This window comes from Artibeus jamaicensis, unplaced genomic scaffold (assembly GCF_021234435.1).
Source record: "Artibeus jamaicensis isolate MK-2021 breed Jamaican fruit bat unplaced genomic scaffold, CSHL_Jam_final contig_2377, whole genome shotgun sequence".
Taxonomy (NCBI): domain Eukaryota; kingdom Metazoa; phylum Chordata; class Mammalia; order Chiroptera; family Phyllostomidae; genus Artibeus; species Artibeus jamaicensis.
In genome coordinates, this window is record NW_026521496.1 from 271844 (window position 1) to 289841 (window position 17998).

The window sequence follows — 17998 nt, forward strand, 5'->3', positions numbered from 1 at the left end:
TAGCTGCAGCTAACTCGGGTCGGGAAAATGCGACAGCGACTGCCCACTCGAGGTCGTCATGGCGACAGCCAGTGAACGTGTTCCTCTCCTCGGGCAGGCCCCCGAGTGTAGAGGAGCTGCTTCGCGAGGCGCAGCTTAATCTCCAGAGCCTGTTGCAAGGTACCGAGAGGGAGTGGGGCTGCGGCTTGACCCCACAGGCCAGATGTGCAGTGGCTGGAGGGAGGCACAGAAGAGAGGACAGGGACCAGCGAGAGAAAAAGAGAGAACACTGTAAAACCCGGTGAAAAACAAAGCACACACACATTTTCTATCTTTTGCCTTCTCGACTCACAATTCTAAAAGGTCCTATTTCTACGGTGTTTACCACTCCCTCTTTTTTTTTTTTTTTTTTTTTTTTTTTTTTTTTTTAGTTCCATACTCCATGGGGGGAAAGGACAGAAACTGAAACAGGGCAATGGGTCAAACCATTTCCAAAGACAGCTGGATGAGAGAGACTCCTACAGTGTGACCCACAAGCCTTCCAAAACTTCTCTTGCCACATCACCCATGCATGCCTTTGGAATGCTGTCACTCAGCCAAAAAAGGCACCTGCAGATCTCCTCTGGGCTTCACTCACTCTACTCTTGCATTAACCTTGTCCACGTGTCTCCTGGGTAGCTACTGCACTCAGTTCATCCCCAATTCCCAACCCAGTGTTGTCGAGGTCATAGTGCGGCAAAGCTGGGTCCTCCCCACCCAGAGAAACAGCCCAGTCGGAGTGCCTGAGCAATCACACTGCACCCACAGACAGAGGAGGAAAACCAGACTTGGAAAGCAGACAGAGCTAGAATCTAATTCGAATCATACACCTACCTAGCTGTGTGACATTATGCAGATACACACCCTCTCTGAGCTTCTAGTTAATCAGTCATCTTTAAAATGAGAATTCCCCATGTGGCACACTTTTGTCAGAATTAAAAATAGAGTCAAAATAAATTGCTTAGCAGGAGTATCTTGTTGCTAGAGACACCCTGATGAGATGTAACATCAACTCCCAGTACATGTCTTTTGGAACATGGGCTGAGCTAAACACAATACTAAAGTTAACACAAAAGAAAAGAAAAACAGCAAGATGATTCCTGATCAAACCTTCCAATAGGAAAACCATACACATTGACCAGAGGGATTTATCCACCATACATGGTATTAAAGCTCAGACCTATGGAGATGAACTACTGGAGTACTGTAAATACCTGGGTGGAGGTTACAAAGGGGAATGTATATGTCAAAATTCACTGAACTATACACTTAAGATTCATGCACTTTACCATAGGTAAGTTATATCTCAATAAAATATTATACATAAAACCTCAATGCTAAGTCACAAGCTCTATACCCTCTTCAGGCTCTCTCATCTCATTCAGACCTCTTTTCCAAGCCTAGAAGCCCTTCCTCTATCCCATTCTGATCCCTATACTTTCTTTTAAGTTCAATTCTTGCCTCATCCAAGAAAACTTTTAACATGAGTTCTGTACTTTGCACCATTCCCTCCCTCCATAAGCACTCATATGAGGCACTTTGTACCATCCAGTTCAAGAGGACTTGTATAGTTCTGAACTACTCTTTCTTTCATCTGTTCATTCATTTGCCCATTTGTCTATTAGCCTTGGATATATACTTTGTCTACCTAACCAGCCTGAGCTTGTCAATGTAAAGAACCATATCTCTTAGGTTTCCAGAAGCACCTGGCACAGGGCTGGATCCCCAAGAGGTGCTCAGTAGACATAAGTGGACACTAAATTAAATGTGAAAAGACATCAGCTCTCATTTACTCATGCCAATGAGGATTAACACTGGTGGAGAATAGAAAATGGCAGATAGCCACTCAATTGGACTACAGCCATAACCCTCACCTCCTTGCCAAGGCAGTGGTGACCTTAGAGCAGCAAGATTCCAAGAGACACCATGAGCTTTGTGTTCAGATAAGAGAGGAGCTACTGTGCAGTAAGAGAATCAGTGTGTTCTGTGTTGTCATCACAGGCAGGATTAGGACTAGTGGGTGGAAATTTAGAGGGAGCCAGATTTCACCTCAAGATAAGGAAGAACTTTCCTGACACCTGACAGTCCCAACTGTCCTTGGATAGAATAAGTGGCCTTGGGCCACTGGGAGTGGCCTTGGGCCAAGTGGCCTTGGGAGGAAGGCTGCCTCCCCTTCTCTGCCACTGTGTTTGGAGTCTGAAGAGGTACATTGAAAGGCTGCTGAGAAGAAAGTCTGTGTCCAGAATGAGGTGTTGGATCAGACAACCTTTGAGGCAAACTCTTGACTCCCTGCGTGTTGATTCTTGACTCTCACTTCCTTCATTTCATTGAATTCCCTCACTTCTTTTGAATTCATCACTTAAATGAAACCAGTTCAAATCTCATGCATCCTTCTTACTCCTTGACAACGCCCCTGAATTTCTCTTTCCTCCCCTGCCACTTTCTCTGACTTCCTTCTCCTTCACCTAAGCTCCCTGGACCTGTCACTACCTATAGTGGGAGTAAGGTACAGGAAGCCAGGCCCTTGGAATCTCGAGCAAGAGTTCTTGACATCCAAGGGAGCACTGCACATTGGACTTCCCAATACAAGTCTCTCTGTGCTGCACACAGGTCATGTCCCACATAGGGCTGCAGAAAACCTGAAAAGCTACAGGGCTTCAAAGAGAGGACCTTACAGCATAAAGTAGCAAAAGATGTCTGTGTCCTGAGCCTCTTCTCCAAGTTGACCACAGTGGGGACCACTGAAGCAAAGGCTTAGTCTCAGGACCAGCACAACTCAAATTCATTGATTCCCTTTTCTTTTTGGCTCTCATAGCCCTGGGGAGTAGGCATTTTCCCATTTTCAAATCCAGAGGCTCAGATGCCAGGAAATATCTTAAAGAAACCATGCAAGTCAGGCCTGGCAGCTAGAGCAGGAGCCCTGGCTCACAGTCCCTCCCTTGCCCAGCACTCGGCCATGGCCCCCTAGAGTGTGTATCCACTGTGCTGTTTTTCAGAAGACTATGAGGAACAGTACTCGGAGGCCAGACTGCTGGGGCAGACCTTCCGCTCTGCTGATGAGGCCCCTGAGCCCACCCCTAGCCCAAGGCCCCAGTCTGCCAGGCGTCTGGAGTTTGTATTGATGGTGAGTTGCCTAGTCCCCTGCCTGGGACAGCCAGCACGCAGAGCTCACCCGGCACCCATCAATAGGGGGACTTGAGCTGCTTAGATTATCCACTAGAAGCTGCTGCTCCCCTCTGCTCACCAGGAGAGCTGCCCTGAGGCCTGTCTGAAATGGGCCTTGCACAGCAGGTGTCTGGCCTGGCAGCCTGTCCATGTTTTCCTGCCTCCCAGACAAAGCCTCCAACCACCCTGCTTAGACAAGCCATCCCACAGGCATGGCTCATCTCCAGTCAGGAGCACACCCTTTCCATCACCTTCTTTCCCAACAGCCTACAAAACAGCAGCTGAACGAGGATGAGACTACCACCCAGGGTGTGAGGGCCCCTGAGGCCTCCCTGAGCCTGTCTACCACAGCCGACAAGCAAGTTGCCTGGAATAGCCCCTTCCCTTTGCCCATCCTAGAGGAGAAGCGGTGGCTTCAGCCTTGCTCCACGCACTCTGACATTGTGCCCATCAACATCTCTGGTAGAGTTGCTTAGCACCACTTCTGTTTGCTTCCTCCCACGCCAACTACAGACCATCCTCTCCAAATGCACTGGGTGCTGGGGGAGGGTGCAAGACTTTCTTTGCTATCAGCTCGCCCTGCACTGTCAAGGTCACAGCTCTTGCCAGGGAACAGAGGCATGCAGAAGAGGGTGCTCTGGCTGCTCTTTCTTCACCCTGTAATGGCACTACCACATTAACTGCAAGTTGATCTTAACAGAAAACTCTGAAACTTTATGAACTTGTATGCTCTTTACAGCATCTATGGAAATTTGAAGTGTTTGAGTTACATTTGGGTTGGGGAAAGAAAACTTCTTGTGCCAGAAGCCATGTCTGGATAGGACTCTGAGGGGAAAGGGACGCTCATACTCAGGGCATGGGCCACAGGCCTATGGCACTTTAAGTTGACACTTGATCTTCTAGTGAGGTGGACCTCCTCAACTGGTGTGGCAAGTATTTAATAAGGGAAGTAACAGAAAGAGGCCAAGGCCAAAAGCACTAAAGAGGGGTCCAGTACTACCTTGAGAATGGGAAACATGATGTGTGAGCTCAGCTGGACATGACTTTGGGGATATGGGACACTTTATACCACACACATTATTAATTTATGCTCTATATTCCACTGGCTGTAAGTGAAAGAGGAGGAAGGCTGGTTATTTCAGAAGGAGTTAGGGCCAGCGATCTGGTGAAATAAGGACTTCGTGATTCAAAGGGACCAGAGGCACCCTGCGTGCCACATTGGCCTGTGATATGCTGGGAAAAGTCGATGAAGAGAAAGAGGACAGCTCTGGCCACATGTGGTATCATTCCCTGGATATAGGGTCATCCAGTGCCAGTGGCGTCATCTCAGGAAATCAGAGGCAAGAAATAGAGCCCACAGCCTAGGAAGATGTATAAAAAGAAGTGAGAGCTGAGAGGAGAGACTCACAAAGTGATTGTGGACACTTTGTTTCTCAATTTCTATCTTACTTGCAGTAAGGCTGGCCCTAAACTTTGTCCACAGAGTCCCTTGCTATGAGGCTGAGAGGGGAAGGTTTGGTTAAACAACTGTTGAATGAGAGATGGTGAGGGGAGTAGTGGACCTTACGCCCTATCTCACCCTGTCCCTGGCCCAGCAGTGCCACAGGAACAAAGACTGACCCAGTGCTTTAGGAGAAATAGATCTCAGTCACCACCAAAATGTAATCAAAGGTCAGGCAGCTTCCTGGATGGTGGGAGGAGGTAAAGCAGCTTCTTGGAGACACTGTCCTCTGGCCCACATAAAGGCTTTCTTTAAGAAAAGATTATAATCAAGCGACCTCTAGTCTCAACCTGTCTGTCTATAGTAATGGTTCCCGCCTCAAGCTGTACATCTTAATAATCAACCACCTGGGGAGTTTGAGAAATAGCTTCTACCTGGGCCTTCTCCCAAAGAGTTAAATGTTCTGGGCTGGGATCCAGGTATTGGAGTTTCAGAAGCTGCCTGGTTTATTTCTACATGTAGCCAGGATTGAAAACCATGGCTCTCAACCACCTAATACTTACAGGTGACCCTAGATGTAGCCTATGAAAGCCAGCATGTATGTCTTGGGGCTCTGGGTATCTGGGGTCATGTTGGGAGGGATGTGGAAGAATGGCCACCTGCCTGGATGCTGTTCATGCTCATTGCTACTGCCATCATCCCTTCTCTCTGCCTCAGGCCCATTTCCACTATACTGTAAACAAAAAAACAAGATGCACCCAAGTGTCTTTATTTTGGCTACAGGGCAGCAGTTTGATAAACACGCAAGTTTGCGACACTCATTGTTTAATACAGAGACAGCCGTGAACCCCAAGTCCACCCTGAGGCGGAGGCGGACCATTATTGGATTCTCTAACTTTTCCCAGCGAGACCAAGGTGACCCCACTACAGTTGATCCCCCAGACCCTTCCCCTTGCTCACTTCCTCCAATCCTGCCACCCGGGTTATATTGTGGTGATGGGGAACAAGAATAATTTGAGGGGGTGGGCTTTGCATATTCTGAAAAAGCCAATGTGGTAATTAAAGATAACCAAGGGACCCTGGCTGGTATAGCTCAGTGGACTGAGCACTGGCCTGTGAACCAAAGGGCTGCTGGTTCGATTCCCAGTCAGGGCACATGCCTGGGTTGTGGGCCAGGTCTCCAGTAAAGATAACCAAGGGTCTTTGGTCAAGGGGAGCAACCAAACATGAAGAGCCAGTCTCCCAGGCTATAAATTTATAATATTATTGTTTCCTATTATAAATGGAACATAACCATGTATTGACATACAAGTTTATCCAAGTAGGTACAGGAGGAATTATCATTAAAAGCACCATCTTGCCCTGGCTGGTGTAGCTCAGTGGATTGAGCGCGGGCCTGTGAACCAGACAATGGCGGTTCGATTCCCAGTCAGAGCACATGCCTGGAACAGGCCGGTTCCCTGCAGGCCAGTTCCCAGCAGGGGATGCACGAAAGGCAACCATACATTGATATTTCTCTCCCTCTCTCCTTCCCTTCCCCTCTAAAGATAAATAAAAAAATTTTTTTTTTTAAAAAGCGCCATCTTAACAGAACCATTACTGCTGTTAAATGAATGCCATCCAAAGAGCAGAGACCAGAGAGGTGGATGCAAACCCAGGCTCTCCATTTCTTAACCATGAGGCCTTGAGCAAGTTAAAGAATTCTCTCAGTCTCAGCTTCTTCAACTATAAATTGGGAATAATGATACCAACCTGATGGAGTTGTCATGAGGATTGGAGTTATTGTATATAATTTGTCTACCCTATGCCTGGTACATAGTGTGCATTCAGCAGATGGTGCCTGTTACTATCAATTTTATCACAGCAGTAGTAGCAATAGTAATGACAGAACAGTGATAACTGTTGTGTGTATGAGAAATCTTGGGGGATTTTGAATATCGGAATGGTTCCCTCACATCCGTAGCTTATCTTAAGTCTTCATGTGGCAAAGTTAAAAAGTGACAGGTGCCAAAAATGCAACTACACTCTGTGCTTTCCAGCTATGGCATACTCCAAATTCATTGCTAGAGCTGAAAGTCATATAGTGCTGTCTTTTATAGTTCAAAAGTCTCTACTTTCATCTTAGGAGAAGTGAACGCTGAGGTCTGTGACAGTTTCATGAGCCTGGGGTGAAAGCCCAGGAAAAAATGCAGGGTAGTCCCCACCTGCCACTTCAGATCCAAAAGGAATAATCAAAGCTGGAAAGTCCTTGGCAGCCATATGGATAATTCAAGGGCACCCTGTGACTCACTGTGTCGTGATGGGCAAGGACCCAACTTCCCATGCATTCTCGTCTATGGAAAGGAGGAACCAAGGAATTCTGACCAAGTTGTTGGCAAATGCTTCTTGGCAAAAACTTGGTGCTGCCATCACAGGAGCTGCTGGGGGATCCCTGGTTGCACCACTAATGTTCTGTGTTTCCCTCCTCCAGGTCACAGCAACAGCCCCACAGGCAGGGTGGCTCGCTCAACCAGCTCAGACATCAAGCACAGTCATTCTGTTCCAGAAGGTGTTCATGGAAGAGTTGCAGTCAGTCAGGAAGTTCGCTTCCCAAATCTCAGCTCACCAGCACTGAGAAATCCTTCTAGTGATCTGGAAGAACCTCTCCAGGTGCATGGTGGCACCAAGCCTCCTGGCATGGAAAGCATGGGAATGGTATATAGTGTCCCCAGTTCTTGCAATGGACCAACAGAATCTACATTCTCTGCTTCCTGGAAGGGAGATGCTTTTACCTATATGACTCCGAGTGCCACTAGTCAGAGCAATCAAGTCAATGAAAATGGAAAACATCCTTCCTCTGGGAATGCATGGGTTTCTGTACACACACTGCCACCTCTGGTTCCTAAGGAGGCTGCCAGTGTCTTTGTCATTCGTGATAATCCAGCAGGATGCAGTGGATCAGCTGGCTATTCTGAACACCCTATGCAACGAAGGCAGATATCAGAGCGACCCTTCAAGATTGGCCTTCTAACTGGTGGTGGTACCTCAAGACTGGAGACAGGCCCAGGTGGGGCCAGCAGGTTCCGGGAGCGGTCACTGTCTGTGCCCACAGACTCAGGCACCACAGATGTGGACTACAATGAGGAGCAAAAGTCCACTGAAGCCTGTGCCCTGCCATATGCCAGTACAAGTTCCGAGGGCAGTAACAGTGCTGACAACATTGCCTCCCTTAGTTCCCAACAGGAGGCCCAGCATAGAAGGCAGAGATCCAAGAGTATCTCACTCAAGAAGGCCAAAAAGAAGCCTTCCCCACCAATGCGCAGTGTCTCGCTGGTCAAAGATGAGCCAGAAGGTGGGTCCGCACTACCCAAGGATCAGAGGCCCAGAAGCCTTTGCCTCTCCTTGGAACACCAAGGACATCACTCATCCCAGAGTCACCCAGCTGTGCCTACCTTCAAAGACCCAGAAGGTACACAATTCTCCCACCATTGGTATCTTACTGACTGGAAATCTGGTGACACCTACCAGTCCTTGTCCAGCTCCAGCACTGCCACTGGCACCACAGTCATTGAGTGTACTCCAGTTCAGGGCAGCTCAGAGTCTCTTGCCTCCCCTTCCACCTCCAGAGCTACAACACCTTCACAACTCTCCATTGAGGTAGAGGCCAGGGAGGTACCCTCCCCAGGGAGACCCACTGGGCTGATGTCACCCTCCAGTGGATACTCCAGTCAGTCAGAGACACCAACACCCACTGTCTCCATGTCCTTGACATTGGGCCACTTGCCCCCTCCGAGTGGCAGTGGTCGAGTGCGTCCAGTGGTACCTGAGAGGAAGTCATCACTACCCCCAACATCACCAATGGAAAAAATTTCCAAGTCACGACTATCATTTGACCTGCCATTGACCTCGTCTACCTACCTGGATTTGTCTGGGATGAGTATCTCTATCCGAAGCAAAACCAAGGTGAGCCGGCATCACTCAGATACAAATTTTGGGGCCAAGCTGCTCCAGAAAACTAGTCCCAATCAGCCAATCATGCCCATGGTTACTCAGTCTGACCTACGTTCTGTTCGCCTGAGGTCAGTCAGCAAATCTGAGCCAGAAGATGACATCGAGAGCCCTGACTATGCTGAGGAATCGGGAGGAGAAGTCTTCACCTTGCCAGAGAGAAAGATGAAACCTCCCATAGCTGAGAAACCCCCACTGGCCCGAAGGCCTCCAAGCTTGGTCCATAAGCCACCATCTGTCCCTGAGGAGCACCCTCTCACTTCACCTACATTGGCTATGACCCCTAAGAGCTCAGTTCAACACATGAGGTCACTCCCTCCAGACATCTACACGGTGGTACAGAAACCAAAGTCTTTCAGCTTCCCTGAGGCCAGAAGCCCAGGGGAGTCAACAGCATCATCATCTGTTGTTTTCACACCTTTTGCCAGTTCCTCTGGTGCCTTCTGCTCAGGAACACAGCAACCTCCCCAGGGAAGCACAGAGGATGAGGGCCCCAAGACAAGAGCTCTGCCTGAAAGAATTAGCTTCCAGAGCCAAGAACAAGCTGAGAAGAAAAAAGGCAAGATTCCGCCTCCTGTACCAAAAAAGCCCAGCATTCTCTACCTGCCTCTAACCTCACCTACAGCTCACATGGAGGCCTGCGGAGCTGAACCTAGGCTACCTGTCAGCCCCATCATCACCCTGGAGGAAGATGCCAAGTGTCCCCCAACCAGCGACCACCTGCAATCACCTGATACAAGGACCACTTCAATACCACACGCTGACAGTGAAAGGGAGGCAAGCCCTCTGGGTTAGTAAACTATCTGCTGGCTTTTCCTTTCAATCCCAGGAGAGATGAGGCTGAGAATGGAGTGCCAGAGACAGAAGCCAGTGCCCCATGATCATGGCCCCAGGATGACCAAGTCAGTAAGGACATATCTTGAGGGTTTGGGTTACTCTAAATAGGCCTCACTGCCCTTGGGATTGGAACTGACCCAGGGACAGATCTCCAAGGCTCAGTTTGAGCCAGTCTACCCTGAAACTCCCAGTGCCAAGGTAATGAAATGAAACTAGGTCTTAGCATCCTAGGACCTTAGGAGCCCATCTACCTAGTCAGGCATGTTTCCTCTGCCCTAGGAACGATCTCTCTCTCTCTCTCTCTCTCTCTCTCTCTCTCTCTCTCTCTCTCTCCTTTACTGTACAGTACTTTGCACTAGCCACACTGAGTTTAGTTTCATGCATAAGACTGGGCACCCTCCCAGGCTGAGTTCAAGTGACATGGTGGGCTTGCAGGCTTCTGAAGCAATGGAATGCATTGCCAGCAGCAGGCTTTCGACAGGAAAAGGAGCTCACTTTCTTAGATGGTTAGCTCTTTCTGGAACAGTAAGACTAAGTTAGATAATATTTCTCATCCTTTTGGGGTTTCTTCCTTGTCTCTTTTTGTTTTCATTGTGGCAAAATACACATAACATAAACTGTACCACGTTAACCAGTTTTACATGTACAGTTCAGTAGTGCTAAGTATACTCACACTCTAATATATCCATCACCACCATTCATCTCCAGAACTCTTTTCATCTTGCAAAACTGAAGTCTGCACCCATTAAACATTAACTCCCCATTACCCCCTCCCCTCAGCCCTAGCAACCACCATTCTGCTTTCTGTCTTTGAATCTGACTCCTCTCGGGACTTCATGTAAGTGGAATCATACAGTATTTGTCTTTCTGTGGCTGGCTTGCTTCACTAAGCATAATGTTTTCCAGGTTTGTCCATGTTTCTCTTCCTTTTTTGAACTCTCCACACCAAGCGTCAAAATCTTTTTTTTGTTGTTGTTATTTTATTTATTTATTTGTAGAGAAGGGAAGGGAGGGAGAAAGAGAGGGAGAAAAACATCAGTTTGTGGTTACCTCTCACATGCCCCCTACTGGGGACCTGGCCTGCAACCCAGGCATGTGCCCTGAGTGGGAATCAAACCAGTGACCCTTTGGTTTGCAGGCCAGCACTCAGTCCACTGAGCCACACTAGCCAGGGCCAAACATTAAAATCTTATGGCCTTCCTTAAGCTGATTTGGACTTTCAGTATAAATTAGATCATTGTGACTAGTACATTCAAACAAAGCAAAGTCAGAGATAATTTTAGAATTTCTTTCTCAAACCCCTCAGACTCACTCTGAAATTCAGGTAGGTACCTCTCCTACCCACTGGTTGAGTCACTGCTGTAGATTTCTCTTGGCTCTTTGATTTTTAAAAAGGACCCATTTAAAACAAGAGAATGCTCAAGCAGCCCATTGTAACAGAAGAGGCATGAGAGAGCAGGGACCCAGGCTGATCTTCAGCACTCAGTCCACCTTGATCAAATCGCTAACCTTCTGAACATCATGTTCCTTTGCAGAGTGGAGACATTAAGAATCTCCACCCTGCTGCTCTTCCAGAGTTGCTTTGAACATCAGATGAAATACAGATGAGAATGTGCTTTGTCCCTACTCTTGTAGTCAAAGTAACTCCTTCTGGTTCTTATACCTAGGGAGTTCCATGGAACCCAGCACTGAAGAGAAAAGTGTTATCAGTGATAAAACAGCTGAATGGATTGCAGAAGATGATGATGATGTGTTTGTGGCTTCACGCACAACTGAAGATTTATTTACTGTGATACACAGGTCTGGACCAATTACCTTAATTCCTATTGTAATTGCCTTCCCTTTCTATACCAAAAGACAAACTTTTCTCTCTAAGCAGCCATTAGAATAGAAACTGGAGACAAGTTCAGATACCTACATATGTGAAAGCAGTACAGGGCCTCACGTCACCAATTCACTGACATCTCTGGGTGAAGTGGAGGAGGGGTGGGGAAGGAAGGACCAGGTGCCAAGTGAGAGGCCCCTCGTCTCCTAGCAACTGCTCAGCCTATTGTGGCTCCATCTGCTTTCTCACAGCTTTGTCTACAGTTGGAGACATTTAACCCTTTACAGAATTCTTTGTACAAAAAAATCTTATCAAGAAGTCAAGTGAGGCACCAGGCCGAGTATCAGAGCAGGAACTTAAGGTGAAGGGGGAACCAGATGGGGACCCAGTTATTGGACAGGGGCACAAAGCAGGGGCTCAGTGAGGAGGAAACTGGAAATCACCCAGTTATTGGAGCTAGAGCACCAGTTTTGAGGAAGGTCAGTTCCCAGGCTGTCTTGATCAGTCACTGAGCTTGACTCCTTAAATTCTTCTTCAGTCCTAAGAGCTGGGCAGGACTGAGCCTACAGGCGCAGGCCCATGACTCCAGCTGCAGGCACTGAAAGGAGTATGGGGAGAGGGACCAGACAAGGGAGCCCAAGGACTTGGAGCAAGAGAAAGTTGGGGAGTGCAACTGCTTGCAAGGCTGCTGCATGGAAGTTCCCAGATCACATCACTGGCATACATGAACTTATATGAAGCCTTAGGAAATGACTGCCCCATGAATTCACTCAAAGCAAACTTTCTCTTACGTAGGTCCAAAAGAAAGCTTCTTGGCTGGAAGGAGCCTGGGGAAGCCTTTGCTGGAGGCAGCAGACCGAGCTCCTACTCACCAATAAGGAACACAGCTGATTCTCCAATTAGTGAGTCAGCTGCCTCTGCAGGGTCAAGCGGCAGTGCCAGCCTAGATGCTGGCAGAAATGATGATTTCAAGGCCTTGCTACAGAAGAAGGGAAGTAAGGCAACTCCAAGGTCCCGGCCCTCAGCAGCCGAACTGCTGAAGACCACTAATCCACTGGCTCGGAGAATTATCGCACAATTTTCGAAAGACTACGACACCACCGATAGCCCCAGTACCTAAGCCTTGAGTGATCAAGTAGGGTACTAAACTTGAGTAGAAAAGGGGGAAGAGAAAAGTTTTTAAAAAGAAACCATGAACAAATCAAAAGAGCCTACACTTCTTTTACTTTAATTCACATTTTGGACAGTAGGAGAGAGACCACTTTATCTAGAACTAAAGTCATCAGGCACTTTAATCATGTTCGGACATTTTACGGTTTCATACTTAACATCTTGCCATTACTGACTATGGATCTTCTCCTTATTTCCCGCCAGTGGTATGCACTAAGAAGAAATTCTCAGATACAAGGACACATGTGCCATCTTTTAAAACAATGACCAGCTGCTCTATCCATGGCTCCTGTCACTGAGGAGCACAGTGTGAGAGCAGACTGAGGGCTGCCAAACCTAGGGACCTGGGGAGCCACTGCTGATGATACATTTTCCTGGTGAGGCCTTGATGACTTTGTGGAAAAACAGAAAGACTCTGATGCCTCTTCAACCATGGTGTAGCTCTCTCCTTCTAGAGGTTTGCAGGTGTGCACTTATTTCGGCATGGGGTTGATTGTATGGCTTTTGTGAAAAATATGAATGTTACTCTGTCCTGAAACTTCATGCCTTTTGCAGTTTGATTGTCTACACGGTGATCAGGGTGATGAGTTTCAACAACATAGAGATCCTTCCCACAACCCCTTAGCTTGAAAAGGTCAGGATCAAGTTGCTTTGGATGAACCAAGCTTGGCCAAAAAACAAGGCAGTCATTTGTTCACTCTGATCTCGCCAAGGGGACTTGCACTAGCGCCTTCAGATCCTTCAAGTGTCTGACAACATTGATAGGTAGGATCTGTGCCCAGCTTATGCTGCATTCGAAGAACTCTCATATCATTTGCATATAACATTCATTACAGGAAGTAATTAGCTAAAGGAACAACATCATGAAAGTCTCAAGGAGGAGAGAAAGTAAGTGTGGTTTGTGGTTGGTTTTGTTTTGTTTAAAGGAAGTCTTACGATGGTCTAAAACTGAGAATGTATAGACTAAAAGGATATATCCAGAAGCTAAAAGGCAGCCTTGCAAATTGCTGTGGCCCATAACACACCCCCAAAATGGTGTACTTTTTGCCATTTAGCTTACACTGTTTGACCAACTTTCTGTTAACCATGTGGGGACAGAGGGTAAGAACTGGTAAATGGATTGCTGATGGAGCCTCAGAACAATCATTGGTATCCCTCCTGCCCCACCTCAAAGCTTATAGGCACTAACTGTTCTTGTCAGTTCAACTTCCTAAGCAAAGCAAGAGCAGTGATTCATTGGATTTTCATATGTCTGGTTTCTGGGGGCAGGGAGGAACAAAGCATTGGATAAAGAAAACTGGCTGACCAGTAATGGAGGGGTAACTGTCCACCATCTCTTAGGGAAAAAGAAGCCACGTGCAATTGTAGACTGTTCCACAAAGAGGGTTCCCCAACCCCTTCCGCCTTCACCCCCCTCCACCCAATAGATTCATTGGTCAGCCTCCTGGAAAAAGCAGAAACTGCCCCAGAGACAAACAGATCTTGATTTTGATAGTCCGTGTTACTCACCAATGAGAAGCAAGCTCTTAACACAACTGCCCACACTCCAGGGGACAGAGCACCTAAAAAACTACACTGAGTGCTGAGAAGATTTAAACCTCTCACACAGAAGCCCTAGGCCTAGGCCCTTGGTTGGTACAGTTCTGAATTCTAGACTTCTGAGTACAGGCCAGCCCCACCTACTCCCTTGCAATCAGCACTTTCCCCTGGTTTAGACAGAAGCCACTTAAAATAATAAACGGCAAAATTCCAGGTGTTTTTTAAGGTATTCAAATTATTTGGTTTAAAAGACCTGACCTAATTTCAGGGGTTTTACCTGAAATAAAAAAGTCATTTCTGGCCTTAATTTATATATGAATGCCACACTTGTCTGTCCCAGACTCAGAATTCCAAAAGACATAAACATCTTGCTCAGTAGGAAAATGAAGGAGAGTTTGTGCTTTTGCCTAACAGAGGTAAAAGACAGCCAGGTCATTCTCCTTGGGAACCATTAATAATAGCTGAACTCTAAAGCTAAGTATGAGACTCACACAGTATAGGACTTATTACTTCTGCTGATTTTACTGGAAGCTTCTTGTTTGCTACTTCTAGTGGGGTTTGCCTCTCCCCTCACCTTGCTACCTCTGATGGTTTCCCCAAAAGATTCTAAGCTGAATACCCAGATACCTGTATATTTTTCAATTACCTTGAGTCTTACTTTCCTCTACAACACTCTGTATGCCTGGAATTTTGAAAACATCTTCTACATCATCACTGTGACCCTCAAATGGCCAGTGGTGTTCCCATTAGCACATGAGAATTTCAGGCAGAGATTGTGTGGCTAGAGGTAACATGGAGGACTAGAAATATTCATTTAATGTTTTGCAAGAGGTGGACCTAGTTCCCAACAAACAACAACCAAACTGTTTGATTTCTACCAACCATCAATGAACATAACAGTGAACATCTTTCCTACTCGTAACACTCAACCTCTCTCCTCCCCTTGATTATCATAACACCAACTCTTTCTCCCACCCAGGCACAAACCACAGTATTTGCTGCCTTCTGCACCTACTCTGCTGAGACTGGAGAAGAGAGGCTGAGAGCCCCTCCAAAAATGCTTTCAGAGAACCTACTACTGCCACTATTACTATTATAAGTAATAACGATAACAATTTCTGAAGGTGGAATACAGAAGAGGTGCAAGTGACATGAAGTTGGCCCCAGGAGGTCAGCTTCCATTCAAGTTCTGTTTCTTTGTTTCCTCTGATTCTAACCAATAGGAGCAGGCAGTCCAGTCAGGAGTGCAGGAAGTCATCCCTAGGAGAGGTTAATGAGTAGTTAAGAGTGCTTTGCTCTTGGTGGGTATTCATTACATATTTGTGGTACAGATGCTGAGGCTAGAGAGCAAGTCATTCCCAGCATAACAAGAAGCTTTGCTGGTGTCTCCTCTCCTTTGCCTGCCTCAGTCTCTCTCCTGAGACTTCCACCTGGCCCCAACTTGCCCCTTAGCCACAATCCCTGTGAACTGCAGCTGTAGTTGACAGCTCACCCTTGAAGGAGGCAAGAGCAAGGCAGCAAATTAATTCATGTTAGCTTAATGACCACAGACTGACCAATTGATCTGGAAACATCACCCTGAATGTGTAAAGACAGAGTAGATTCAACAAGCATGTTACCAGACATCCATTTTAACTCTAGACAACATGGTTTGGATCACGATTCCACTATACCTATCAGTCTGAGCAGATCTGTCCACGCGCCTGCCTTCTTCCTCATAAATGCACTCTTCCCTAAAAAGATGAGCTCATGGTCAGTGCTCTTTTCCTCACCAGTGCAGCCTTTCAGCAGCACCAAGTGTGTAACACAATGGTGAGCTTTCAATTTAATATGATTTGCCAGGGCCAGGCCTGGAGTGAGGTAAGTGAGGTGTGTGGGGTGCAAAATTTAAGAAGGCGCCCACTCTCAGGGCTGTGCAAGTGCCTTACCCTTGTCCTGGCTCTGTGATTTGCACTCCATAAAGTACTATCAGTTTATCTTCTTCCTAAGAGCAACTATGGTTCTTCTGATTTGGGGGTTAACTCCCCGCCTGTTGTTGCACCAGATGTTTTTGTTGCCATCTGTTTTTCCACTACTCTAAAGTTTTGTATGCCTATGTCCATCAAAGAATCTTCATTATTATCAGAAAACATGGTTGCTTTCTAAGTAACCTGCTCCAAGTGGCAAGTTAGTATCCATTTTAGTAAGGGATGCCAGCAGGATAGCCCATCAGCAAAATACTGAATGAGTTGGAGGTCTGGTCATTGGGATCGTTGGTCTCCTGTTTCTGCTCCATTCTTCCCAGACCTTCTTCACAGCACCAACTCTTCTGAGTGCCTCCTAGTTTGTTCTCTTCCTAGCTAAGAAAAGTGTGCTCTCAGGAAAGGGATAAATTCCTTTACTTTGAGATTATAAGGCTCAATGCTACCTCTTTTGAAGGTTGTTTGCAGTTTAACAGGGGAAAAAACCTTATGCCAAAGGAATGAAATTCTACTTGTAGAATTTTAGGCATCAATTAGTTGCAGAAGTGTTTTTTTTTTTTTTTTTCACCATGGAAAGGCCAAATTCCCTGACAGCTAACTCCAGAATATGACAAATACATTAATCTCCTGGAATTATTGTAATAAATTACTGATAGTCGATTTAATTGTCCTGATATCCGGTATTGCTCAATACGGCTACAACCAAGGGACTCTCAGAAATGCTACTAATAGCCACTCAAAAGGCCTAGATAATTGTACGTTAACATTTTTACACAAATGGAATTAATGATATTTATAATTTGAGTAGAAACAAAAGGATTTGAAGAGTTTGTGAAGATATGTCCTGTTTGTGAAAGGTGAAAGTGTCCAATATTGTCCAATCAATGTCAGTCCAGTATCGGTGGTGACTATTAAACTTACTGGAGATACAAGTTTACTGAACATGAGCCTCTGCTCCACGCCATCTATGTTTTGTGCTATCACTTCAGCTTGGTGTGAGAATGAGACAAGATTCTCCCCAAAACCCTTTGTATGTATTTCAGCTAAAAGTAATAAGGGATTTAAACGGACAAGAGAGAGGGAAAGAGGTACAAACAGCTGCCTTTGTCAGAGGGCAGCAAAAGTTATAATTATTTAAACAGTGACATTAATTTGAAAAAGTTTTAGAAGACTTGAAAACAGATTTACAGAGGAATACAATAGTAAATGACTATAGACACGCATCTGAGACATTTTTAATATGTTTAGCAAAAAGGAGTTTGCATAGATAATGGGTTGCGTGAAATAGGTATATATTTTGTTCAGTGAAGCCCCAAATCTAAACCAGTGCCTCTCAAAGTATGGTACCAGGACTAGCAGCAGCAGCAGCCCTGGAATGTATGTGGGGGTGGGGGGGTACATGTGGGCACGTGCACATGCACGTGTGTCTCTTCTAGTGATGTTACTTCTTCAAGCTCCTGGATAACTACAGTCACAACTCTCTAAATGATTCCAACCCTCCCATCATTTCCCATCACTGCTATCATTACAGTGATCAGTCTCTGGCTACGTGATATATATTGTCATGTTGTTGTGTGGTGTTAAGAAATCATCAATCTGAATCAGCTACTTGCTGTTCTCTAGAAGGGCTCTGGCAGAAGTATATTAGATTTTAAAATTTTGCCTAAATAGCAGAATTTGATATCACCTAATCCCCAAACAAAATATGAACTGGAACAACCAGTTAACTCCTTTTAGCCTCTCTTTAATGCCAAGCTTTATAGAAATTTATTCCTTATGTGGTGTTGAGCTTTTCTAATGTCCAATTTTATAGAATGTTATGCATGCAAACACAGCATTGTGCTCATTGTACAAGTCACCCCAAACTCATTTCCTCCTCTGTATGTATGATGGTGAAAAAATATCAATGTGTATGTTCTTATCTCTCCTGATCAATTGTAAATTGCAAATCTTTCATTAATTTTTAAATGAGATATATTTACTCTGGCTAGTAGTTAAAATTTTATTCTTTTTATTATATTTCATTGCTACTTTTTTCTACTGGCTCCAAATCTT

At 45.9% G+C, this 17998-nt stretch overlaps 1 protein-coding gene across 3 annotated transcripts in view; it reads left to right on the plus strand.

Annotated features, from left to right (window-relative positions):
- NHSL2 (NHS like 2) overlaps positions 1–17447 on the plus strand; it is a 77961-nt gene extending 60514 nt beyond the window's left edge. For 2 of the 3 annotated variants that reach the window (XM_037145445.2, XM_053662304.1), the window contains exons 2-8: positions 4–159; positions 3015–3142; positions 3450–3645; positions 5408–5539; positions 7095–9401; positions 11116–11248; positions 12069–17447. In XM_037145445.2, the coding sequence (XP_037001340.2) occupies positions 4–159; positions 3015–3142; positions 3450–3645; positions 5408–5539; positions 7095–9401; positions 11116–11248; positions 12069–12393 (3377 nt within the window). In that variant the 3' untranslated portion in view covers positions 12394–17447. The remainder of the gene's footprint in view (positions 1–3; positions 160–3014; positions 3143–3449; positions 3646–5407; positions 5540–7094; positions 9402–11115; positions 11249–12068) is intronic. The other variant, XM_037145446.2, reaches the window with a different exon arrangement.
- Positions 17448–17998: the final 551 nt, after the last annotated feature.